Consider the following 25825-nt stretch of genomic DNA (forward strand, 5'->3'; position numbering starts at 1 on the left):
AGAAATTGTGATATCATATCCATTAGGACGTTAACAGTAAGGTGACATAATTGTGGTGACCAAAGTTTACGTGTATCCATTACTTCTTGACAGCGATGATGCTGACGAGCAGTAAAGTGAAAGTGATAATGCAAAATTCATGTAACTCTCCAAGAACACCTCGAAATTGGATTTGTCTCAAAATGTGCAACTTGTTAAATCTCTTGCTACTTCTTTTAATAGTTAATCTTTCCCTCGTGAAAGCTACTTATACAAACATTAGTGAGCATTCGGGTAATGTAGGTTGGATCAGATTGTGCACTTCTGGAGGTGGTGACAATATTTTGGGGGTGGTGACGGCGGATAAGTGTTCATCAGGCTACTGGTTCAAAGACCCAGTGAAGATTGGGTGTGCTTGTGGTCATGGCGTGTGAGTCAAATTGCAATACAAAAGCTATGATTTATTTCTTGATAATTCGCAATTTCTCGCTACAGATGGATATTTGCTAAAGGATGGTGTGACAAAGCAGTAAAAGTTATTGTCGCTTACAACGGCTCATGCTTCTCGGTGGATAAAGATGCAAGTTGGATTTTTTCAATATGTTGTTTTGTGTATGCGTCTAAAAGCATAATATATGTACAATTCAAATTACAGGTTCGATATATCCGGAGCATAGGAAACCCATCGAAAGCCTATATGCCATATCATTTTCAATCCACATCAGGATTCGAATACATACAAGAATTACCTGCAAATTTCGAATATTCGTATTATAGTCCAACTTATGACCAACATTTAGGAGCAATATTTCCCATAAATCAAATTGAATCTCTAAATTCTCGACGCTGTCTCGAATTCAACACTACAAAGAAAAGCGCCGTGACCATGAAATACTACGCAGACAAGCTACCTTATCGGCAAACTAATTACTGCTACAAACCTCATGGACAAAAAAATTTATATGAATATGATGATGTTTTCGAAATCAACCAATTTTTTTCCATCAGAGGTAATACATATATGAGGCGCGTCTCAATATGCCTCACCAGTTGCAAAAAACTTGGAAAATATCCTAATTGTTATTTTAATTATGCAATTATTAATTTATAGAGAAGAGGAAGGACCCCACGAAGCCTTATGGAAAACTGCCATCTGGGAGTGGGAAGAATGACGCCAAATGCGCCGCCATGTGCATCGGCAATGGGGTTGACCGTGGGGGGAATGAAACCACAAAAGGGCAGGACAGCACCGTTCCTCCAGATTACTTGGACCCCTTGAGAGATGATTACTTGATCATCGAACCAGTTAGCCCCTCTCCTGTTGGGGGTGGAAATTCCTCCGACTCAAATTCCACAAACTCGACAGATTCCACAGCGACTGGACCAAAAATGCGACTTGAATTTAAGTTATTTAATCATAAATCACTTCACGACTGTGATGGTACGACTCCAAAATATAACTTGACTACAAAAACAATCCGAGAAATTAATGAGCAAACCAAGCGAATGATTCTGGCCAATTTGGGATATTCCTTAAAAGGAATTTCTACACCCAAGGTCGGAGTGAATGACTATATTTTATTGCAAGTTTCGAGAAAAATTGTGCAAAGTGTGTGCCCCGACGAGGAAGTTCCACACACGGTCCTGACAGGACTGCTGAGAATGTTCCGAGTTGCGCTTAAAGAAAGTCTTCAATTTTATCCGTTTGAGGATAAAGATGAAAATAGAACATTGGCCATTTACGAAGGGTTGAAGACCTGTTTAAATAGTTCAAAGCCTTTTACTTTCAATTATGGCAATTCCTCAGATCCCGATGCTAAATGTCCCACTGCTGAGGTAAAATAGCTTTTTTCTAATCATTTATATGTATTTTATTGCTGCATAGATGTCCTAAAGCCCACACATATGTAGCATATTTTTTGATTGGTGGGTATGAATTGAGAATTTAAAATGAAACTTGATATGCTACCGACTTTTAGTTTCGGGATGTAAGCTATGAATATGGGGGAGGGAAACCCATAAATAGGACCATTCTCACGGATCTCCCGACCCAATTAAAGACAGATTTACAACAGTTGGATCTTCCGGTGGAGGTAGCGTGGAAAACTTATCTCTTGACCCAGTACTACTGCAGTCGGCATTTCACGTTTAATGCTTCAGAATACAGTTACTTTTACGACAAAATAGAAATGTTTTTCAATAGGTGGATACAACATAGATGGTGAGTTGAGATGCATGTACATGTATTGCGCACTTGCTTGTTAGCAGTAAATTATTCAGTCGAATTTATCAAGGTACTACCCTGGACCTTCACTCAAGGCTTATGCGTATGTGTTTCAAATGTATGACTTGAACAAGTTTTCTGAAAACTTGGACAAATGTGTTGGTGAGTAAAAATACTGTAAACAATGACCCTCAAAGACCAGTGAATGCAATTTGATCATATGTGCCCTTTTATTTTAGGGGCCTCGAGGAGCTTTTCTAATAATAGAAAATGGATCAAACGACCACGTTATGTTAAGCATTGTGGTGGAGCGTAAGTTATTCAGACACACTAAATGCACATGCTTATCTAACAATAAGTACATAATTAACCACTTCAACCCTAGGAGACGAGTTTTTTCATACCTTTCACCCCTAGTAACCGCGAATTTTTACCTCCCTTGACCCCGAAATTTTTATCTACTGCATGACGTTAATTCCTGGGCCATGAATTAAAAAATGGTGTTCCCACCGGAATTATTCTGGACACTTTTTTATGAAAATTGATGTGAATAACCTTTCAAGAAGGTATTTTGAGTTGTAATTTGCATTTTTGAGTTGTGGCGAACCACCAATTTTTATAGCCGAAAATAGCCAACACGCCGAATTTTAAAAATGATTGTAATTGCATGAAAAGTTAGACAAGCATGGAGTAATACTTGCATAATAGTACGTAAACTCGCAAATATTGATTATAGCGCATAAAGTGCCTTAGGAGCCGATTTTGGGCGGGAAAACCAAAAATCCTTACAATGACTTTAAATAGACAGCAATGACAATGAATAATTATCCCGTGAGAGGAAATTGCTCGAACATAGACTATGGCGCATCTGGTGAATAGAAATCAATTTTAAGCGGGAAAATTAAATTCTACTAATTCCTGGCAATCTCTCAATTTTTAATTTTCCCGCCCAAAAGATATTTCAGCGGCACCCGATACGTAATGATTAATTTTGACGTAGTTTACCCTACCGGCAAGATTATTTGTGGTATATAATTAAATCCATGCAATGATGCAATTCATCAAACTTTTAGTTTTCTCGCCCAAAACGCCCGTTTGTGCTACATGTGAGCAAAACAATTTCTCTAATCTTATCGTAAACCGTTGTTGAAATAAATCGGTGTCGAAATTTCCTTGCAAAAAACAGTTTTCACAACTCGGCGTGTTGGCTAGATATAGCCACTTGGCTATAAATTTATTTTGCATCCATTTCTAATATTATTTCCTAAGAGACAATTTATCTTCCCACCTAAAGGGCGGGTTGTTGACTCATAACTCTTGCTTTACTTTGCTTGGAGAGGCAATGACCTAATTTTTTCCGGATACGACACATAGTCGTAGGCCGGTGTGAACGGAAAATACGCCACATAGTCGTATCCGTTGTCAAGGGTCAATACGACACATCGTCGTATTCCGGTGCCAAGGGAACTTACGCCACATGGTCGTACTCGGCGTAAAGGTCAAATACGCCACATAGTCGTTATAGGGGTGAAGTGGTTAATGTGTGGGAGTGTTTACATGTGAAATATTAAATTGTGCTTAATAGGACATTTCAAACTGTGGATGACAAGAATCCGAAATCTAGCCAAAAACCAAAGTACGTCATATAAAATTATGTATACAGATAATTATGTATAGTTTTCCTATAGATAGTATGTACATGTAATATGTAGTATTTATTGTACCCACTTGTATTGCAATATGATTTTATGTATTTCAGATTGGACTTTATCACACCTGAGCTGACAGAGTTCAAACAAAAAGCGTACTGTCTCCCATTTTGGCATTCGCCATCGTCTAATCCTGGGATTAATTACGATCCTTCAAAGGAGGGAGGTGAGGGTTGTGTTCAGTATAAAAAATACGAATGGGAAGATGAAGTGACCCCCAACATTCTGGTTAATTGGAACAATAAAATCTGATTAATTAGTTTTCAATTCGCACTAAATAAAGTAATTAACATTTTAAAGCAAATTGAAAATACATACTCCTGATTTTTGCATGCATTTGCATGCATTCTTTCATGAATTGAGTTGAGCTGTCAACAAATTGGGGACATTTTTCGTACTACAAACCTTCAAATGTTGCAATGGAAATTCTCTGTGGTCAAGTTTTGTCACTTTTTGGTCACAATATCGTCAATAATGCGGATAAAGTGCGCTTCTGTATTTTCCGCCAGTTGAGATACTCTAAATACAACGCTAATTATTTATATTGATTCACAGCATGGTTCATTTATTTATTTGCCTTCATTATGCATTTTGTTCATTTCATCCTCATTTATCAACCAAAAGTATTCATGCATTTATCAATTATACATTTATCATTTAGACATTACATAGGATTTGGACAGAGGTTTATTTTTGGAAAAAATTTAGTCCTGTAATTTACGTAAATATACGGCATAAAAAGTTACCCGGGACATGGAAAAAGTGGTGTCGGCACACCCACTTCTTCTCTACACGGTATGTGAGATTTAATATATTTACAAATGCATTGATGGCATGAAATACATAGATCGCCAACTAAATATATATACTTACAAGTCTGCTTATGTGAAAGGTGCTCAGAAGAATTTTGTCTCATCTCACATTTAAAGACATTCTGTCTATGCGACAAGTTTGCTCAGAATGGATGATTGAAGCGGATCATAAACTAAAGGACAAAGTTTCAGTTAAAATCTTTTGTCTGGATCAGTTGAAACGATTTGTAAATGAAATATCTGAAGATGGTATATACATTGTATCGCATTATCACATTGAAGGCTTAAATTTGAACCGAATAGAAGCTTCCAACTTTTTAAATAAGTTTGGACCCACAATCACAAGTCTGAGCATAAACTTTTGCGATTGGAAAAGTACAACATTCCGGATTTCTTTGTTCAAGAAACTTCCAAACTTGACGAGCCTGGAGGTCTCGTCCAAAAAGAATTGTGGTCAATTGTTGGAATGCTTGATGCCAATGAATTGCTTACCCTATGGCTCATTTGTCCATTTGAATAATATGAGGGAGCTAAGAATACAAGGGGATTTCTCAAACAGAACAGACTTATTTTATGATATACTCAAATCGTCACCAAACTTGAGAATAATCCATTTGTCAAAATATCACCAGGATAACGACGACCTTTTTGGGACGTGGTTTGTTGAGATTATACTTTCCTGTCAATTTTCTCATCTCTCCAGTCTTGAAGTAGAATGCACCTTAATTCAACAGCAGGTTGACTTACTCTCAGAAAAGGCATACCCATTAAGGCGTCTTTCTATTGATTTGGAAATGGATGCGGTTGACAACAAGTCCATTGACAAAATTCTGGGACACTTTCCCTTACTCGAAAGTGTAGAAATAGGTGTTGACAATGTCCCACCTTCCACTTTTCGGAATTGGAAACATATTCATAGCTGTAGTACTATTCAGAATGGAAATCGCGTCAAAGTAATGTTTCCAAAACATGCAAGCAATAATAACAATGTCCTTGAACCATAAATATTTTATTTTTTGTATGCATACGTCACATGAATGCGTATTTAGTTATATTACGAGATTAAACAAATATGCAAATAAAAACGCTTGGATAAATTTAATAATCTTATTTATTTACTAACATGTATATGTAGAATACCAACAAAACCGAAAACATCGCTATGTCATAAATAAATATGTACAAACCAATTTGTCGAGGGCATTAGTGCATGTCACTATCTACCGCATACAGTTCTAACATGGCTTCAATTTCCTCATCCGTCAGCTTGATGATATTGTCATACTTATTAATTTTATGATTACTGTAACTGCTACTAGAATTTTTTGCAGTGGTCGTAACGACCTTTGTGACACTACTACTACCGCCATTAACACTATTACCAGAAATCCCGGTACTGGTTGAATTTCTATTTCGTTCAACGTTCGAGACTACGTTTTGTAGCACGGTAAATGCATTGCTAGCTGAAATGTACAAGGTATTCATCACTTCAGCAAATGCTAAAATATGATTAATTTTTGTTATTACTGAATTTATCTTAATTAAGATGGTAATAAGTTTGTCAAAAGGTGCCAAAATGGAATTAAGTTTAGTTAGCAAAGCTTCGAATTTACTAAAGACAGTTACAATGGTGCTAATACTTCCCAAAGTTTGTTGTGAAGGGAGGCTTCTAGAAGTTGCTGAATAATTTGATGAGAAAGAAGCTACTTGAGCATTTGCTGCTATATTACCTAATGCGGATTCTACTTGTTCCCTAAAGGGTTGGTTCCAGGATGAAAAAAAATTTTGTTGCGACAAACTCCTATCCTGCCAGACATGACCAAATCATTGGGTTTACAAGCCCAGATTGGGACTGGTCCTACTGCGATGCAAACATCACCATTCCACTGCCAATTTCCCAATTTAGGACATGGATTCTCTTTCTCCGTAGTATTTTTTTTATGATTTGTGACATCATCAGACTTTGCAGATTTAGGTCCGTTATATGAGGAATACTTTGCCTCCCCATCACCGTAAGTATCTACATACTGAGGATGCTCCTCATCCGACTTTCTCGCTTGTGCAAACTGGGGAGGTATAAAATTGAAGGAATTTTGGGGGAAGGACGAAGGCAAAGAGGAGTATCCTCCACTACCACTACTTGAGTATTGTCCCCCTGGGAATGGAAGTTGAAGTTGGTCTTCCTCGTTACTGCTACCGTATCCAAAAAAGTCTAGAATTGGTTGGTAAAAGGGAGCCGAAGTAGTGGTTTGTCCTGGCAAAGGGGAAAAGGGATAGGGCAGTTGGGGCATAGCAGAATTTTTGTACGGATTTGAAATGTAATTCGGGTTAGGATAACCACTTTGGTGAGAGTACCGGACTCCGTTGGGTGGTGGTGCGACCTGCTGAGGTGTGTTTACAGAATCTGCAGGGAGGTAATTGTCCTCGTCGTTGGACAAGTACGGACTGTCAGCGTAGCTTGCTTGTGGCTGTTGTTGGTTGTACTGATACTGGGAATAGCTGGATGGGGAATTCTGACTAAGACTGATGGATGGTTGGGGTGGACCAGTGACACTGTTAATGATTGCCTCGTCAACTTCTTCCGGGTTGGATGACGTGTATGAGGACGAAAGCCAAGGGAACCTGCAATATTACATCAACCTCTGTTAATAGGAAATTTGAACTGAGGATACAAAAATGTCAATCTTGATTGTTTGCTTACCAATTTTCCATAAAACTTGGAGCAGTTGTGGTTGTCGTCGGAGGGTCTACGTATAGTTTCCCGTTAACAATGCTGTAAGACATTTGGTAATTATTATTATTCTGGCCACAGATAAGATGTGGAAGAATAATAGTCATTGCACAAATGATGACAAAGGAGCGTTGGTAAATCTGCAAAAATTAAACAAGGTATAATATGAGACTAATAAGACTTTGCGAGAATGAGACGCTGTGAGAAATATGAGAAACGAGTGAACAAAGTGTGTATACACTTACCATCGTGAAATACAAGCACGATATCAAATACTACTTATCAAAACAAATTGGTGCGGAGGACGCTGGACTGAAACTGTCGACAAGTTTGAGCACACTGAAATGAAAATTGGTCAGCAGGGTAGTAGTGAACAACAAAGATCAGAATCCAGTTCAAGAGTGATATAGGTGATGAATCCAGTTATGTCTATTTTCGGTCTGTTCATGTCCAACCCTTTCCCTGCGTGGGTTATGCCAACACGTACCGCAAAACAATAAGTGCCACTTCGCACACGGAACCCTTAATATTGCTTTTACAAGTGTCCAAGTGCCGATATAATGGAATGTCAACTCGAATGTAGGTCTTGGACCGAAATAACTTTCATCATGCAATCTACTTCCTAGATACACAAAATATTTATTGGGCTTCATTTTGAAGATTGTACCATATTTTAACCGTTGGGTTAGATTTAGTTGGTAGTACACCTCTCTCTCTCTCTCCCTCTTTGTATGTATCCGCATCATTTACCATTTTTATGATGCAACTAGCATATTCTGTGTTATGACGAAAATAGATTTGTTATACTATTTACAAGAGGATATATCTGAATGAAATTCCAATTGATTCGAATTGGGTGGGAATCCATATAGAGTTAGTTAATACTTGATGATGCGGCATTGACACTTTCGCTTCTTGTTAACCTTCAATAGCTCTAGACGCGTTAATTTGGCTCCAGTCAGCAACAAGAGATTAAATTTAAAAAGTGAAAACTTGATTTCCATTCACAACAAACATCTCAATCATCATACTTAAACCCACCATTTGTCACGTATTTCCAAAAAGGCGTCTCGCTCGAGTTCGTGACTCGTGCATTATTATTATTATAACCCAGACATTGGAAATTATATGACCTAACCAAACTAGTCAACGTCAACAATGAGCAAAGGACTTAGATACGGTATAATTATTTTTATTGTGTATTCACCACCCACTAGCTTATTATCTAATCCAGAGTTGAATATTAATTTTGTTTCATAACGTATAAAATTTCATTAAGATTTTCGACAAAAACATACAAGACATGAATTTTGAATTCACTTGAATAATGTAAACAACACACAATGAAATCAGAAATTGACTCCCATTTACAAATTATCCAGATAGTCTTTAACTTCTCCAGTACTCAAACGGCGGAATCCACCATCCTTTGTGACGATTCCGATTTCTATGTTCTCAGCAGTCATTTGTCCCTCAAAACTTTCTTTGAGAGCCAGAATGGCCGTGTGAATGGCATCTTCTAACTCAATATCATTCTTATACCTGCCGCATTCAGTAATCACCCACATAAAAGAAAAATAATAAATTATCAGTCAGGATATTTTGAATAGAAAATTAATTATCAAGATTAATAGTTTTCTTTTATCATGTATGTGTGCATATTATATACGTGTGTGTACCGTTTTTCAAGGAAAGTCTTGCCGCTGATGAAATTCTTTCCCATTGCTGTAGCCTTCCATGGAAAATATGCGCCAGAAGGATCACACTGGACCAAGTAGGGCTTCCCATCATCCCAACCACAAATCAACAAGGACACGCCGAAAGGACGAACGCCGCCGGACTGTGTATACTCTTGCATCACTGCCGCAACTCGCTGGACCAATTGAACCGTGGGGATTCGTTCTCCATACGCCATTCTGTAACATTTGAAATATGAATAAAATATATTTGCCTGTCAACGTTATTAGTCAAAGTCATAAGCACAATAAATAACGAATTAATAACTATAGGTTTATTTATACTTGTAAGCTTGTGCTGCTTTCCTAGCGCTCTTGACCAGCAATCGGTAGTCGGGTCCCATTCCCGAGTAGCACATTCCAATGTACTCGTTGATGGTTTCAATCTTCCAGACACTGGTCCCATCATAGAGCATAGATTTATGCTTCTTCTCCGTAGCCAGTACCACACCATTCGTCGCTTTAATACCGACCGTGGGGGCGCCGGATGCCACTGCGGCAAGGGCATATTCAATCTGTACCAGTTTTCCCGATGGGCTGAACGTGGTCAAGGAAAAGCTGTAGCGTTCAGACGTTCCAGCCATTGTGATCTTGTTATAAAACAGGAATTAAATCAATGAGCAACGATGAGTTGTGAAATGATAAAAATTCAAACAATGAACAAATTATTTCAGCTTTCATGTGTCGCTCACTAAATAGGTTAGAATGAATACTAATTCTTACCTCTAGTAGTAGTAGATATTTCGCTGGAAATTGATTTTATTTTTTCTTGAAAACTGGGCACGAAACAAAATCTATTTTGTTGACCGGCGGAAGAGAGATGTGATGCAGTTTGTATAATAAGAATGACACTCAGAATTTAAAGTTCCTTGCCGTGTTCGTGGGGAATTTGAGAGGCAAAACTCGCACATCGAGCTACAAAAAACCAAACCAAATCAACATACCGCATATTATGATGGGCGACTCGTATATTTGCACACATTCGCCACCCGACTGTGTACTAAGCAAGAGTAGAGATTCATTCATTCTCTGATGTGCAAAAAGTGTGTTGTAATTTGTAATGCAAATACAAAATAACAATTCTCCCCATCTGATCATCGTTTTTACAAGTGAATGACTGACCCGATTCATCTCCCCCAGTTGTTATTTTTTAATAAAATTTGCACAATCTTAATTTTCCATTGTAAAAAATTTGGTGTGTCGGTGTGTGACTGACATTTCGTCAATGTGTGCAATTAATTATACTAACTAGTATTATCAATCAGTCGATTGATTGCTAATATCTAAGGGGAATATAACATAAACAAGGACACATAGTTGATCAAGATAGCCGATAACCTTTGACACACAGTAGCCTATATGTTCTTGCCTCTCTGCAGTGGTAAATATTTAGCAGGAGAGACACTGCTTAATACTTACAGTTTACACACAACTGCTGCTTGTGTAGATGTAATATAATCAATCCTCAATAAAATTCATCATCATCAACTTTGCTCAACACCAATTCATTAATTTTGTAATGCCATTCTCAAACCCTGAAAATCAGTCCGTGAGTTACAAGGAGTGGACGTACTAATATCTAATAAATATCAATTCGTTTCGAAACCACAAGTTTCCAGATTCCTCTAGGATAAGAGAACTTATAAGAGAAAGCAACATACCCATCATTCTCGTCGCATTTAACTTCAAGGTATTCGAAAGTTTCAATATATTATGTGCATAAACACGCTAAAATATTGTTAATGCATTGTGGCCTATGCATGTGCTATTAGATTTAAGCCATAATTCCGTAATGTCAAAAGCATATTAAACTTACATAAAATCAATACCCAACAAACTCGTAATATAATCCCTTAAATTCATTATACTTTTTTAATATTTTAATATAATATCCGACTTTTTGATACCTGTCGCATCATTATTCTCTTCATTCTCTAATACTTGTCTCATCCTCATTCTCTTTTATTGTGTTTAAATAGCTGTTTGTGGTATTGCATGGCGTAGCCCTCATTAAATGTCGAGTTACTATTTTTTCTCGTGGTTACTACTCCATACATACAACAATGAACAAAGTATCTCCACTAAAAAAGTATCCAGCGGCACATTAGCATATTGTAGTACTTACTTTTTTCTATAGTTTGTGCAACATTACATTAATTCTTCGTTCAGAGTAAATTAGTATTGCCCAGCATATATACATATGTATGTAGCTGCAGTAAATAATAGCCCAGCATGCACTGACGCCCCAGGGACTGCGTATTAATAATTCCGTTTGACTTTCATTTATTCAATTCACGTCAGCGATGAAACAACCATTTTATTTTTTTGTAATAAGAATGAGAATTAGAATTTCAATGGAGTTTACCATGTGCAGATATATGCATTTGGCGATGAGTTCATGTATACAAAGTCGATATACATATATTAGCTGCAAACCAGTTTACTATGAGCAAAAAGATTCTTTCAATGTTCTTCAATTGTGAATGTGCAAGCAGTACATATCAATCGATCTTTCGCTAGTTGAATGCATTTTGCTGCAATGATACAATGTCTGAAAGCCTATTTTTTTATCAAAGAGTTTTCACCAAGGAGAAAGACCAGCAATCAGATCGATATTTGGCCCACTGCTGCTCATGCATGCTTATTAGTCCATGCTAACAACTACAATTTTCCTATTTGTTCGTGGCCAATTGTACTGAAAGAACGCAAGAAAGACTCGGTTCTAAAGAAGATATATCCATTCAACCATTACATATATATTTGGCTTTGATATTGTTACGTAGTAGTTCTGAGGCAGTGTGTAATAGTCACTCATGTATGTCCATTTAATCCGAATGAAGAAGCCTGGGAAAGCCAAGGCCTGCTGGCGTGTTGGTCGACACTTTCTCATGAAATGTTCTCTTTATTCCGGCTTTAAATGTTTCGGCTCACACAATTGTGCACATGGTCCAAAATAAAATACACTGCTGAGACTGCAGTACCTACTTTCTCCGAGTAGTAGCAATGTGAACACGGAGTGAGATTAGGTTCAGGGAGTAAGCCGAATAAGCCTATCATGGGTGATGCATCACAAATCCATACGATAAACAGAACACATCATTTCATTTCTCCCGTGCATGGTTCCTGAATCAATGACGATTTATTTTGTTCGTGACGAGAGGCATTTGCAAGAAATCAAGTTCATGTGGGGCGTGGTGGTTCCTTTTAGTGAAATTACGCATCTTGTCTGATCCCATCATACATACATATACATTTTCCATCCCTGCCCATTTAAATCCACATATTTAGATATATTGGCATTGGCATAACGTATTAGCTTTAAAATAGGGGTCAAAAGTTACGATTGTGGGATTTTATTGATTACGGGAGCAGTAGCACCATCATCAATTTCTGTAAAGTTGCCTAAATCGAAGGAGAAAAGCGAGCATTGTTATAAATAGATATCAATGGATGTAATTACACTAGTTCCACAATGCTTACGCTTTTGGCATGATCAATTATTGATACTGTTGCTGCCACTGCCACTTTTGACTTTTGTCATTTAATGATTATTGACCGCAATCCTTTTCTTATTTCCAGTATGCCTCAGCAGAAAAATGAGATAATAATTATTTCGACTTTCTCTTGACTGTCGAGTTTACTGGATTTAGACGACGACGATTTTATCGCAAATTAATTATTTAAAACTTGCTGCCGGACTTCTATACATAGCGAGTGAGTTTATTAACATTGAGCACAGGTATCATTGTTGGAGAAATTGTGGAAAATTGCCTTATCAAGAAACATACATATAAAATTGAGAAGAAAATCAACACATCTCTCTTACTTACTTAACGAATAGAACAAGTGACTGACTACCATCATCTGAAATAAGTTCGGGGACACTCACTTTGGCGAATCAATCAACTCAACTTTAGTGAACCCCATCATACATCTCAATCCAACCCAACTCGGTTATATAATATTCCTTCGTTTCGTATTATTAGCTGTCCGAATGTTGCTCCTTGCGAAGTTGCGACTCAATCAATCAGCTCTAGTGGCGTTTCGGAAGTGCGACTGTGACACTGCTGGCAGCTCTGGAATTGGATCTTAATATTTTACTTGTTGGCGAATTGTGCTCCTTCTCAGTCAGTGAATCACTTGCTCGAAAAATTTCGTCAAGTGGGTTTACACACCGTGGCGACCTTTCTATCGGAAATATTACTCAGAGGAAAATCGAACAGACGTGAGGACAAGATCCTTTTCTCGTTAAAATGGTTCAAAAGTACCAATCCCCCGTCAGGGTCTACAAGTACTCCTTCGAACTGGTCATGGAGGTAAGTTAATCCCCATTTACTCTTACTGCGTGCATTGGATAGAGTTTCATGTATTTTGAAATTTAAGCTCAATAATTTTGCCCACTATAAAAATAAAAAATGGTCTCATCGCACATAAAAATTATACTTTATACTTTGATGGTAAGAAACGACATCACATCCTTTGAATAGATATCCAGTTTATGTTAAATCATAGTAATGATTTTAAATTGGCACTCATATCCCACTATTATTAACGCGATATGGCAATGTTGTTTGGATCTGTGTATTTCTGTTGGTTGTTGTTGTGTTTAAAATGATGGCAATGATTGACCTGACCTCGTACATGAACGTGAATTACGCAGCCTTCCACTATCAATAGATTGAGCGTGCATATATGAATAGTCACATTTATTACAATCAATTATCTCAAGTTTCTTTGCCTTCTGATCAAGTTTGCCAATTAAATATCACAACATTTTTATGACCTGCCTGTAGTTTGCTAAATTTGGAAACTTTATTTCGTCGTGAATGGTCAATTTATTCATACAGAGAGCCAGTGAATTCTTGTCTAGATTTTATAGGGACAAACCGGAATAACGCGAAATTACATATGTGTGTATGACATGCATAACGGGTGTTAAATACAAATTTTGTTTTACGACAGGCGTATGAACGGCGGTTTCCAACCTGTGATATGGTACGTAATTTATTAAATACATATCAATTTAGAGTGTGTTAGATGTCAGCAAATGGAAGTCGTACACCAAGCTTAAGCTATAATTTCAGTTAATTCATATGTTTGCGCAACAGTTCTAAAACACAGTATCAATCTAATATCATTTGTCTCGAATCGTCTAAAATTTCTTAAGATTAGTTTCGCTAAATCTGTTGTGTAAATATTAATTTTATATATGCTGGTTAACAAATAAGTTCCTTGTGTGCAGATACCCGTATTTGTTGGCTCAGACATTCTTGAAGATACAGAATCCGATGATGGATCTCAACACGTTGTAGAGCGACGTTGCAAGTTAAATATCGAAGCACCTTATTTGCTCAAGGTTCGTGTGTACATAATAGGACATTATTTATTAACAATATCGTAATATCGACATCTGAAATTTTATTCCAGAAAATCGCAGGAGTGGATTTAGTATACTTTATACAGAAAAATACCCTGGATCGTAAGAATAGATCCCTTAAAATTGAAGCTTTTAACGAAAGTTTTGATACTCGTCTCGTTGTTCACGAAGTTTGCAATTACTTTGTAAGTTCTGTCCTTGCTTCTCAAACATAAATGAATATACTTCATAAATAAAAGTTGACTATTATTGTAGGTGCATCCTGAGAATGCAAGTTGGACTTGTTTCGATCAGGTAAGTTTATTTTTCGCAAGTTATGTCGTCGACACTACATTAATAAGCAACGGTTTTTAATTACCACAGAGCGCTAGTCTAGAGGTAAAGTCCTTCTTTGGCTTTGAAGGCGTTGTCGAGAAGATTGCCGTAAAGCAATACTCAGCCAATATTGCTAAGGTTTGTGCGTACATTTTTCCTTTCTGGAAAATAGTTTTTATTCCGTAATCATCGAGTCTTAGCTTATGTCGAGTTTTATATTGAAATTTTCAGGGTAAAGAAATCATCGAATATTTCATCGAAGGTAAAAATCCTACTCTGTCTGCTCACTGATTTGTAGACGACGAAAAGGGTTTCACCGTGTTACTACTTGCAATTTTGCATTTTCAGAGCTAAAGAATGAAGGCATTACTAGCCTGCCGGTTTGGACTCCTAAAGAGATAACTCAATCTCAGGGAAAAGTAGAAGGTGGAAATGAAGCTACTGTTGAAAGGTATGGTTTTGTATACATGGATTTCATAGATAGATTTTATAACAAGAAATTCATGTTTAAGAGAGTTGTAGAGTACACATTTTTGACATATACTAATTCCATTATTGAAGAATATCACCTCGTGTTTGATATGTATGGATACTTCGTTAGCAAATGTCAAAAGTTACCCGTCTTTTATATGAATTCACTGTGTTAGAATCACAATGGAAGGTCATCCTTACTCATGCATACACGAGTTGATTAAATAATACTTTTGTATTCTCAGGGATGCCGAGGACAGTAAAGCAAACATAAGTGACGAAGCTTCTTCTAGCCAGACCATAGTAACTGCCAGGAGACCTTCAAAAACGTTAGAAGATTTAAAACTTGGAGCATCTGCTTCAAGCCTAAAATCTCAGCATTCTAATCTTAGCAGGCAGCTATCGGGTGACAAATCTGCCGGAAGCAGTGTAGTAGGAGGAGGTCAACCAGGGATTCCTGCTATTCGTTGTGACTCCTTTTCAGAAGACGATGACAAATATCGCCTAGATGCTGATTATATCCAAAGATATTTAGGCGACCTCTCACCATTAGAAGGCAATAATGATAACGCTATTTCTAACTAGAGCTAATGGCTATCACATACTAATAATGGATATTATATTGTCCTATAGAGTCGCAGCTCATTCAACTAAGAACCTGGGTAGCTCATCTACAAAAGGGAAAGGTTAGAAGAGATGAACATACATATACGATGATACCTTCATTAATGCAATGTAGCGTCATCGGTAATATTTATTTATTTCAGATGCCGAGTGATGCAATACTTCTTAGATTTCTTCGGGCTCGAGAATTTAACATTGAGAAAGCAAGAGAAATGTTATCACAATCGCTAACCTGGGTATGTAATGATTTATTAATCTCCGAAATAAGTACACACATCATAGATGTAGAAAATGTGGTGCCAAATACATACATACGACGTTTACATTATTACATTTATTTTTTAACAGAGGAAAAAATTTCAATTAGACAAAATATTGTCTGAATATGAGGCCCCTGAAGTTATTAAAAATTACTTCCCGGGTTGCTGGCATAATTGGGATAAAGGTATATTGGCTAAGCTATAAAGTGACTGTCCAATTGAATCAATATCCTAATTGCAATATCGTTGTGAAAAACAGATGGCCGCCCATTATTTGTGCTGCGGTTAGGTGTTATGGATGTAAAAGGGTTGATGAAAACCGTCGGAGAAGAAGGTATGAAATTATGATAATCGAAATTGTAGAATGTACACAAGTATTATTTTGCATTTTCTAAGATTAAGTATCAAACTTTTTTCAGGCCTTCTTCGGCTGACACTTCACATCTGTGAAGAAGGGTTAAGGTTAACAGAAGAAGCTACAGTGCAGTCTGGTTATCCCATAACGACTTGGACGCTACTTTTGGATTTAGAAGGACTAAACATGAGGCACTTGTGGACGCCCGGTAATCACTTTATTGCCTAATTAATTTATGCAATTATAATTATTTTAATTTTTTAAACTAGGTATAAAAACTCTGCTGAGGATAATTGAAATTGTAGAAGGTACGTAAGTATTATTTTACATTTTCTAATAGATTAAGTAGCAAAATTTTTTGAGGACTAGTCGAACTAATAATAATTAAATACTTACACAGCAAATTATCCAGAGACGATGGGTCGAGTCTTAATTATTCGTGCTCCACGTGTGTTTCCTATCCTCTGGACCATTGTCGGTGCATTTATAGGTTTGAAATATTAAAATGAATTTCGAGTTTGCACGCATGTGTATATTTATAATATACGGTGACCTGTTTAATTCCAGATGAACGGACGTGTTTAAAATTTGTATTTTATGGAGAAGGACCTGGGGATTTTCCAGACTCAATTCCAGAAGATTACATTCCATCATTTTTGGGGGGTAAATGCAAAGTAAGTTAATTGAATTCATTCACTGTATTTAAGGGAGAGACCTATCTTAATAAATTTGTATCGTGATAAATTATTAGACAGAAATTCCGGAAGGTGGTTTGGTCCCAAAAACGTGCTATATGCCTGAAGAACAATTTTTGAAACACTTGACCCTGTCAGAAGAAAGCATATACAAGTGTGTAAATTTATCCCGTGGACAGGTATGCATATTTATAAGAATAAGTATTTAGTGAGTGGTGAAAATTATATTTAATATATGTTTTTCAATAATCTATTGTTAGGTACATGAGCTAGTAATTCAAAACGACGATCTTGGTAGCGTTATCACTTGGGATTTTGACGTACTACTTTCGAAAAATGTGTAAGTGTTGTGGTTTGTGTTTATAGTCCCATCTAGTAAAGTCTAGAACAAGTCTATATGGTTTACGACATCCTCGTGACTAATAATGTATGGTATGTCCATAATACAGCCATGGAGTTTGCTTCTCAATTTTTCGAACTACGAATTCTCTTCCGGCAATGGTGCCATCGCCAACGGGCGCTCTTCAGGTCAAACCAAATTGTCCTCCTATATCTGAGAATACGGAGCACAAGTCCGTGATCGAGAAAGCTTGGAAAGAAGGTCATGATTTTTTCAGAGTGGAGTCATCAACTGTTTGCCACGACGGAGAATCCGTTCAGGTATTTTTAGCATGATCTAATGTTTCAATGACTATTTAACTAAAGAAAAAACATTGGTCTGTTAAAGTAACGTGACATATTGATTTATTTTTTCCAGGGATCCCATGTTACGAATCAAACAGGCTTCTATATTATGCAATGGAAATTCTTTGATCCAAATCCAACTTCTGGGCATCATATTATGGATTCATTGACAGTTCCAAAAGCGAAAGTTATGTATTACTTCGAAGTTTTAAAATCTGCCGATTACCGGTTAGTCTTATACTTGTTAGTTAAAGAAACAAAATGATCAAAATTCAGTACAGTTATACAATGCATTTATATTTCAGAGGGTCAATGACATCACTTCAGTCCCAAAAAAGCTGTCTGTCTTCATTAAGTTCTGCATCGAAGGCCAACGGTTCCACTGTGGAAGGTTCTTCAGATAAATCATGTCTTAGCGCTGGTCTTAGCACATGTCCGTCGAGATGAATGTAGTAGACTTTTTCAGTTAATCGTTACAAAGTACGCGTTTTTTACGCTTATTCTTGGGTAGGCACAATTTTGATTTCATCTATTGAGTCTCATTTGACTAGTTTTTATACAACGGATATGCATTCCGATCGGACTGTATTATGTTATTATTAAGTTCTATTGTGCATACATATACGACAGTTTTGATGAGTCGTGTCACAAAAATATATGATGCAATTTCATCACGGGAACATTTTTTGAGATTGTGACAAGCATTACAAGATGCTTCTACAAATATTTTATGAAAAGAGATTAAGATTCACATGTTTTATTGTTTATTATTATAAGACTTACAGAAAGCCTTCACTTGTAGTATGTGATTGATTTAAATGCTTCTTCCAAAAATACCTTCCGATTAGTCACTTACTAAAAATGATGTATTGTTGCAATTAGTGAACCAGTCAGAGAGATATTAAGCATAGTCTACGTATATTTTTAATGTTAGTGGCTAAGTTAAACAACCAGGTAATATTAAAATTGCTTAATGACTGACACGTGCATTCCCATCGGAAGACTCAAACTAATAAGATATTGGTGCTATACACGTAACGCATTACCAGTTTTGCTTTATCCGTTATTCATATGTAACTCCATCAATTCAAAAGAGTTACCTATAATGTAGTAATGTTTTTTGGCATGCCATCATCGCCTTAAGTACATCTGAATGTTCTTATTGGAGATACACAAATACGTTGTAGCATTTAGCGAGGATAATAAATATATTAACGATACTTCCTATTACTGTTATAATTACATATTTATTATGTAGATGTACGAACTTTGCCCGAGTAATCTCTCAATAACTGACGTGTGATAATATATTTGAGCCTCGAGAAAATTACGAACCTCTGCTTTATGTACAGTTATAATAAAAATATGCCCTCAGTCACTTAAAATGACAGTAGCCAAGATCTACCTAGTTCCCGAGCAGAGATGCTAAAATGTTCTAGTATTTCTTACATTTTTCTGTTAATTTTTGCATATAATATATGTGCTTGTAAGTATTTAAGTAATAACCTTTGATAGATATTAAATAACATCATTATTATAGAATTTTAGCAATTGAGATTTGTTCTGATTGATTGATGTATGTAATACGTACATATCTAAACTTTTTAATAAGGAGGCTATTGAGTAGCAGACTCCTTCAGTAATTCGCTGTCAAGTAAAAACTAAATCAAAATCGTGAACTAACCAATGATGTTAGCGTGTAGGTTAAAACTAACCAGATGCTGCTGGTCTCTTGTCTAAGGACAAGTTGTTCTGTTTTATTTTGCAAAACTTTAATTTCGCAATAAAGTGCCACTATTTGTGAAACTACAAACTATGCGTGAATATTATTAACACATTTATGTGTAATTTTTTTAGTTGGTAAAAGAAAGGAGGAGATGCATAACTCGAAATGGTTTTCACTGACTCATTTTTATTACAAATTTCATCTTCAGTGTAGCGTCAAATGACATCGTTTTATTTAATTCTAAGTATTTCAAGGATTACAGCTACGCAAGATATAAGTATGAATTTTCATTTTCAAAATATTACCAATAGAGCATGTGTTACACGTAATAATTTTTCCTTGTCCATTTTCTCCATTGCTCAGAATATTAGTAATATAATAACGAAGGAGAACAGTAATCGGAAAACTTCAATTCGACATGAATTTATTTTTCAGGAAAATAAATATAAACAAACCAATGATGGATGATGGAAAGGTACATTTCTATCAATTTCCCGATTTTATTTATTTTTTAAATACCTATCAATTACGAATAGTCCAACAAACAACTAAAAAATGGGAATATTACATTTGACAAGTTGACTAGAAATCTGTCTGAAACGTTTCATACATATCTCATCATAGTGAGTTAAACAAGATTTTGTGTGACATTCTTTTTACTTATTGGTGAAAATACGAGTGAAAGTTGTATAACTTTAACAAGACTTGTGACACAAATTACAGATAACAACAATATTCTTAAAGTAGGACAAAGTTAAGGGCGAATATATTGCTTTGTTTATTGAGGGTAAGTTTAGGATTCCAAAGTCGTCTTTTGTATTTACTTCAGCCGCAATTTAGTACATTTGCGACTTTGCTATATATCACAAGAACAGTAACTTACTTATTTAATGTGCAAGTTATTCCATTGCATATCATACCGATATTCTAGGAGCTAGGTCATAAATGTCCACATAAAACTCTTACTTTGTGATACACATATTATGGGAAAAGGTATACAATAGATTGCGAATGCGCATAATATATTTTATCCTAAGATTGATCATCAAGTTTTCTCGTTCCCGAAAAAGAGAACATTTTGCAAGTCAACGAGCACATTTATTTCTACACATACGCGTATATGACAAAAACTAGAAAAATATGTGAGTCAAATTAATTGTACTGTACATATGTACAGGTTCTTATTATTAACGAGCAACTGTTACAAAACACTAAAAGTACACGTGCTATATAATAATAGCTGTCATATTATGCCGAGGATAATATGTTCGTATCACACTACTTGCTAAAATATAAGTCTATTCTCAGTTCTCTATACTAATGTACGTACATAATATGTAAATTGGTTACTTACAAGTTTGAAATAGTGGAATAGCATATAACAAAGAGGCAAAAAGAGCTAGTACCTTAATTGCTACAATTCAGTAATTGGAATGGGTTTTACAGGCTGGTGTTGGTGGAGGGCGTAATGAATTGGCAAATTATGGTCAATTTGCTGACTGTGATTATGAAGATGTGGATAGTTGATCGAATTTATGGGGGCGTCGTATTCATTCGAGTAATTAGGCGAGGCGTAGTTGTTGGGACTGCTCTTGTAGTGATGAGATGGGTGGTGAAGACTATGGCTATTAAAACTATTAGAGTTATACGGGTAATTTAGGCTGTTCATTGTCACTGGGTTTAGTGTGTGGCTGGAGTGCATGTTATAATTGTTTCCCCCATTTGCCCCAGGACCAGGACTTCCACTCGACATTAGGGATGCCCGTACTTGAAAAGAAGAACAGTTTTCATTAGTATTATGATTGTGCTGAGTAGCAGATGAGGTAATACAAATAGTTTACATAATTTGCCACAATGCATTGATTGTCACTTGCTCAACACTACAAGGATTAGTTAGTTGCTTACCTGTGAAGTCGTCGTCCGAGAAAGGGTATGGGCTTTGATTGCTGAGAAAGGACGTTTTTGTAGCAGTATCCAGTTCTTTTCCACAGGAAGAAATGACGGAGCTCCGCTTTCTTCGAGAGGGTCGACGGAAGCCACGTTTGCAGGTTCCCTTGATGTTCTCGTGGTAGCGGTACAGCAGGAAAAATATGATCACCAAGATGATGATCGTCACAGTAATGGCAACCCCCAATATCGTCTTTTGAATAGGACTCTGCGGATGATAAACGGATATAAGCACATGTGTATGCATCGTAATGTGTATGCTAATTCCAGCCAATATTGACAGCTTACCTGAAGATAACAGTTTAGATCTTGTGATGAAAGGGATGTCAGCTTCTTATCTCGGAGGTTACCAGGCTCCGCACACAGGACGAACGATGACGAGTTTTTGAATTTCTCATCCGAAAGCAAGTCTCGAAGCCAGAATAGTTCACAAACACACAAAAAGGGGTTTCCTTCCAGGTGAAGAGATTTAAGACTTTGCCAAGATACGATGTCCTCTGGAACATCTTGCAGTGCATTATCCTTGGGGAAAAAATTTATAAAAATGTTAAGATAATCGTCTACTTTCCTCTTGCCTCATTTCCAATGCAAGGGATTTATTCAAGTGTAAGCGATAAATATGTGAGAAAAGAAGAGTACATGGACGATCAGCAGGAGTCGAGGAACATCAATCATTTACGTTTCCCAAATGTGGTTTCAAAAGATTGAAGATGGAAATGATGTTCCGGAAACGTGAATCTTTACATTGGTGGTTATGCACCTATCGAGTCTGGTTCATTTCTGCTGCTTTGGGAGAAAGGGAGAAAATCATCTCTGGCGTGCTTTCGCTAAGGTACTTCTCAACATAAGGATCTGTCTGCATAAAAGTGACAGCTTCTCCGTTTCCCATCTGTCTGCTCAAGTATTCAGTTACCTCAAGAAGAGTGCATTTCACACGATAAATTGAACTAAGGTCTTAAAGAATCAAATGTTGGTAAAGGCAGAATTCATACCTAGTTTACATTTAAGAGAAAGTGATAAGCTGACACGTTTGAAAGATGAACTGGGTTAAGACAACTATGCCAAATAATGTATGTAAAAACGATTGTCATTCATCAATCATTCTGTCGAGTGGTTTGCTCTCACTCACATTCTACATACATACATGTACATATTATAATGGGAACGTTATTTGCATTTTGCATAATAAATGTCCAGATTTATTCGCATATGGCTCTTGAAAATTATGTAAAATCTACACAATTTGAGCCAGAAAAGGATGCGGGTGAGAATATGGAAGCACACTTGAATAGATTAAAAGTGAAAGTGATTATTGCGAGATTTATTTATTATTACCTTCAAGTTGAGATTCTTCAACCCACTGAGCCCCTTGAACAATTTAGGAGGAAGGGTGGCTAATTTCTTACAGTTGGAAAGCTCCACATTCTCCAAATCCAAGTTGTTTGAAAATGCTTCTTCGACAAGAGAAAGCTCAGGTGCGCCTGTAGTGTTTTTATGCGTTTAATCGATTAGAAAATCCAATCACAATAAATTTGATTAAATCCAACCTATGTGCACCGTATTGTAAAGTGTATTGCGCAACTATTTTAAACCAAAGTAAATTTGTTGGTATTTAGTACCTGCGATCTCCAGATTCTTCATCTTCTTTAACCCTACAAAAGCATTTCTGGAGATTCGATCAAAGGGATTTCTTCCTAATTTGAGTGTTTCCAGCTGCATCAACGGGGGAAAGCTGGTTGTTGGAACGGTCATCATGTTATTGTCAGTTAGAATCAGTTTCCTGAGCACTCCCAGCCCTCTAAAGGCATGAATGTCAATGGAGGATATACGGCATCCTCGCAGGTCAAGTGAAACAAGATTTCTGGCCGCTGAGAACGCATCATTCACAATTTTCTCAATTGGATTGTATCCCAAGGACAAGTCTGCCAAATGGGGTACCAAATTGTTCTTTGGACTCAGTTGATTACCATTATTGGAGGAGGACGAAGAAGGAATGAATGCCCTGTTGGAAAATACTTCTGGGATTTGGTTTAGCTCGTTATTGTCTATTTTTAAAATCCGGAGGCCAGCAAGTCCCAAGAAAGCACTTGTATTTAGCTCTCGCAACGAGTTTTGGCTTAGGTCTAGTTCTTCCAAGTTTGGAACATACATGAACATTGAGGACTCGATTCTCTCCAGTAAATTATTTTGGAGGTTGAGCACGGCCAACGAATTCATGACACTTTGAGGTCCACCAAACGTTCTATTGCTCAGGTGAGAAATTTTGTTTGCGTTCAGATGCAATTGCACCAACTTGGTTTGAGAAGCAAAGCTCCCCGTTTGGATCCGGATCTGAAAAAAATTAAGGCAAACTATATTTCCAGTCAATGTATCAACACGCCCCCTCCGACTCCTTTTTTACGTACAACGAATAAGATAAACAAAATTTAAATGTATTCAAAATCGCACGAACATTGCCCTACAAGTAAATCCAACTTCTTGATCATTTTTGTTGCATATTACGTTCCACTCATTTCTCGCATAATAATAAATTATCGACAAAGGATAAAATAAGATAAAACAAATCAAATCTTACCAAATGATTATGACTCAGGTCAACATGGATCAGCTCGTGGTAGAAAGTGAGAGTCCCTTGGTCGATGCTTCGAATTTTGTTATTTTTCAAAATCAATCGCTGTACACTGGGATTTAGCGTAATTGGAACAATGTCCAGGTTGGCCTCGACGCAGTTCACATGCAAGTTCTGGAAAGAAAAAATTTACATTCAAGTCAATAATGCTGAAAATATTCCACGTATTATTGTCATGTAGTCATCAATCACCTCGTCGTCACATGTGCATCCCGTTGGACAGACGGCTGCAACACTTTCAAGAACTCCCGAGAAGCATAAAAATACGACGAGATGAATTAGCCTCATTTTCAAGACGATCCTCATTCTGGTGTCCTTCTTGGGTGGTGATGATAGTCGCAGTTCGTTCGCTGTGTAACGCTGCGATGAGACTATTTAGCTCCTTCGCTATGAGTAGGTATACTTTCTTCAATTTTGGCTTTTCACTTGGTCGATCGAATAATCCAAGTTCTCTTCTGCTCCCCTCTCATCTCATCTCATTGATGTTTTCTCTCCAGACTTTTAGTCTTCTTCTCGAGTATTTTCTCTCCTTGATTCACTTTGCTCACACACCTGCTGTCCAATCTGATTTATTTTATCTCTTACACCCAAGTAAGTTGGGTGATATTGGAATGAGAATCGGGCGTCGCCCTTTTCCCACTACCCCACTCGGTATTTTTATATGGGAAGACTGAACAAAGGAGCCAATTGATGGTGTTATATTATTTCACGGTGTCCATACAATTCAGTCCATTCAGAGAGACTAATCCACTTTGGACCCAAAATTGTAAGGACAGCAACTCAGATCGTGAGCAATGGTTCACTCGTTGTCCGCCTTTTTTGTCACGGATCTGAAACAAACAAACATGCAAAGGTTTCATTAAAAGATGTGATATAGGAAAATTACGACATGTGTATTACACTCCACGTTGGGATATCATTCCACTCGAATAGTGCATAAATTAGTAGAGTTAATTAGTCTAAAACTGCGATGTTAGATGGACTGGAGATTCAACCATCACACATACAAATAATTATAACCACACAAAATACCCACGCAGCTCATATGACTAATCATGTCTTTTGTTTTTACATTTTTTACTAATCGCCCAAGAGTCAGCGCCTTTTACTGGTTAAGAGAGGATACAAGTGTAATAACTAAATTTGATACTGCAAGAACTACCTCATTGAGAAGTGTAAATGTGTTTCTTAAAATCTCAAATGTATAAATATTATGAAAACATGATGTCGTTTCTAATTCACGAAGTAAATATGACACCATGCACAAGCAAGCAGCAAAACACGACCCTCCTGCTCTGCCAGTTCACGAAACGTAATAAAATAAAATCTCTTTGGACATCATAACATGGAATGGTTGGATAAATCAATTGATGATAACTCTTCTCGTCATCGCTGTACATGCTCGAAACTGGAATAACCATTACACGGTGGGAAGAGCATGTATGCATATACAGACCAAGCTGAATTGCATATTTATCATATCAAATTTCTTATCAACATGAACTGGAGTGACTAATCCAAAAACCTCTCATTATTTTAATAGTGGTTCAT

General features: G+C 36.8%; 6 protein-coding genes across 12 annotated transcripts in view; 3 read left to right on the top strand and 3 right to left on the bottom strand.

The window, feature by feature from the left end:
• The first annotated feature begins 95 nt into the window (after positions 1-95).
• Positions 96-4180, top strand: LOC118434825. The gene is made up of 10 exons (XM_035849160.1): positions 96-141; positions 223-409; positions 475-559; positions 635-989; positions 1091-1815; positions 1959-2200; positions 2274-2365; positions 2443-2515; positions 3789-3839; positions 3963-4180. Exons 1-10 carry the CDS (start codon positions 96-98, stop codon positions 4162-4164), a joined length of 2058 nt encoding a protein of 685 aa, XP_035705053.1. The 3' UTR covers positions 4165-4180.
• Positions 4181-4517: 337 nt separating this feature from the next.
• LOC110847652 lies at positions 4518-5829 on the top strand. The gene is made up of 2 exons (XM_022094632.2): positions 4518-4707; positions 4805-5829. Exons 1-2 carry the CDS (start codon positions 4666-4668, stop codon positions 5726-5728), a joined length of 966 nt encoding a protein of 321 aa, XP_021950324.1. The 5' UTR covers positions 4518-4665; the 3' UTR covers positions 5729-5829.
• Positions 5830-5949: 120 nt separating this feature from the next.
• LOC110847704 lies at positions 5950-7924 on the bottom strand. Its single transcript, XM_022094696.2, has 3 exons — positions 7701-7924; positions 7426-7595; positions 5950-7346 (listed from the first exon to the last, which is right to left on the bottom strand). Exons 1-3 carry the CDS (start codon positions 7701-7703, stop codon positions 6467-6469), a joined length of 1053 nt encoding a protein of 350 aa, XP_021950388.1. The 5' UTR covers positions 7704-7924; the 3' UTR covers positions 5950-6466.
• A 702-nt stretch (positions 7925-8626) lies between these two features.
• LOC110847007 (proteasome subunit alpha type-2) lies at positions 8627-10071 on the bottom strand. The gene is made up of 4 exons (XM_022093852.2): positions 9915-10071; positions 9477-9781; positions 9135-9371; positions 8627-8997 (listed from the first exon to the last, which is right to left on the bottom strand). The coding sequence occupies exons 2-4, from the start codon at positions 9773-9775 to the stop codon at positions 8823-8825; spliced, it is 711 nt and encodes a 236-aa protein (XP_021949544.1). The 5' UTR covers positions 9776-9781; positions 9915-10071; the 3' UTR covers positions 8627-8822.
• Positions 10072-10162: 91 nt separating this feature from the next.
• On the top strand, positions 10163-19785 carry LOC110847004 (protein real-time). 4 transcript variants are annotated; one of them, XM_035850180.1, is made up of 24 exons: positions 10163-10881; positions 12771-13507; positions 14154-14186; positions 14434-14547; positions 14619-14753; positions 14824-14862; positions 14932-15021; positions 15115-15145; positions 15232-15334; positions 15600-15683; positions 15747-15910; positions 15988-16040; positions 16122-16214; positions 16327-16423; positions 16498-16572; positions 16658-16801; positions 16863-16901; positions 16994-17083; positions 17161-17267; positions 17345-17467; positions 17549-17628; positions 17738-17948; positions 18046-18200; positions 18278-19785. In XM_035850180.1, the coding sequence occupies exons 2-24, from the start codon at positions 13445-13447 to the stop codon at positions 18417-18419; spliced, it is 2265 nt and encodes a 754-aa protein (XP_035706073.1). In that variant the 5' UTR covers positions 10163-10881; positions 12771-13444; the 3' UTR covers positions 18420-19785. The 4 variants fall into 4 exon arrangements, with proteins under 4 accessions (XP_035706073.1, XP_035706074.1, XP_021949539.1 ...); XM_035850181.1 differs by having other exon boundaries at positions 15750-15910; XM_022093847.2 differs by having other exon boundaries at positions 12771-12905; positions 13033-13507; positions 15600-15910.
• Positions 19786-19864: 79 nt separating this feature from the next.
• LOC110847005 (slit homolog 3 protein) overlaps positions 19865-25825 on the bottom strand; it is an 83060-nt gene continuing 77099 nt past the window's right edge. For 3 of the 4 annotated variants that reach the window (XM_035850182.1, XM_022093848.2, XM_022093850.2), the window contains 7 exons: positions 24467-25104; positions 24221-24388; positions 23265-23976; positions 22981-23126; positions 21934-22167; positions 21604-21853; positions 19865-21465 (listed from right to left, as the gene is read on the bottom strand). In XM_035850182.1, the coding sequence (XP_035706075.1) occupies positions 21113-21465; positions 21604-21853; positions 21934-22167; positions 22981-23126; positions 23265-23976; positions 24221-24388; positions 24467-24580 (1977 nt within the window). In that variant the 5' untranslated portion in view covers positions 24581-25104 and the 3' untranslated portion in view covers positions 19865-21112. Of the gene's footprint in view, positions 21466-21603; positions 21854-21933; positions 22168-22980; positions 23127-23264; positions 23977-24220; positions 24389-24466; positions 25105-25436; positions 25586-25825 lie in introns of those variants that run through there. The other variant, XM_022093851.2, reaches the window with a different exon arrangement.

Source organism: Folsomia candida, unplaced genomic scaffold, assembly GCF_002217175.1.
Source record: "Folsomia candida strain VU population unplaced genomic scaffold, ASM221717v1 Fcan01_Sc003, whole genome shotgun sequence".
Taxonomy (NCBI): Eukaryota; Metazoa; Arthropoda; class Collembola; order Entomobryomorpha; family Isotomidae; genus Folsomia; species Folsomia candida.

Excerpts from the sequence above, each read along its gene's own strand:
- LOC110847704 (XM_022094696.2), bottom strand. Across the intron at positions 7,347-7,425 it reads CCAAGTTTTATGGAAAATTG|GTTCCCTTGGCTTTCGTCCT; the intron begins GTAAGCAAACAA and ends GTAATATTGCAG.
- LOC110847007 (XM_022093852.2), bottom strand. The coding sequence starts at position 9,775 with ATGGCTGGAACGTCTGAACGCTACAGCTTTTCCTTGACCACGTTCAGC. Across the intron at positions 9,372-9,476 it reads AAAGCAGCACAAGCTTACAA|AATGGCGTATGGAGAACGAA; the intron begins GTATAAATAAAC and ends CAAATGTTACAG. Across the intron at positions 8,998-9,134 it reads AAGACTTTCCTTGAAAAACG|GTATAAGAATGATATTGAGT; the intron begins GTACACACACGT and ends TGAATGCGGCAG.
- LOC110847004 (XM_022093846.2), top strand. The coding sequence starts at position 13,445 with ATGGTTCAAAAGTACCAATCCCCCGTCAGGGTCTACAAGTACTCCTTC. Across the intron at positions 14,548-14,618 it reads AAGCACCTTATTTGCTCAAG|AAAATCGCAGGAGTGGATTT; the intron begins GTTCGTGTGTAC and ends ATTTTATTCCAG. Across the intron at positions 16,424-16,497 it reads CTGGCATAATTGGGATAAAG|ATGGCCGCCCATTATTTGTG; the intron begins GTATATTGGCTA and ends TGTGAAAAACAG.
- LOC118434825 (XM_035849160.1), top strand. The coding sequence starts at position 96 with ATGATGCTGACGAGCAGTAAAGTGAAAGTGATAATGCAAAATTCAT. Across the intron at positions 990-1,090 it reads CCAATTTTTTTCCATCAGAG|AGAAGAGGAAGGACCCCACG; the intron begins GTAATACATATA and ends ATTAATTTATAG. Across the intron at positions 2,201-2,273 it reads AGGTGGATACAACATAGATG|GTACTACCCTGGACCTTCAC; the intron begins GTGAGTTGAGAT and ends GAATTTATCAAG.
- LOC110847652 (XM_022094632.2), top strand. The coding sequence starts at position 4,666 with ATGGAAAAAGTGGTGTCGGCACACCCACTTCTTCTCTACACG. Across the intron at positions 4,708-4,804 it reads ACCCACTTCTTCTCTACACG|GTGCTCAGAAGAATTTTGTC; the intron begins GTATGTGAGATT and ends CTTATGTGAAAG.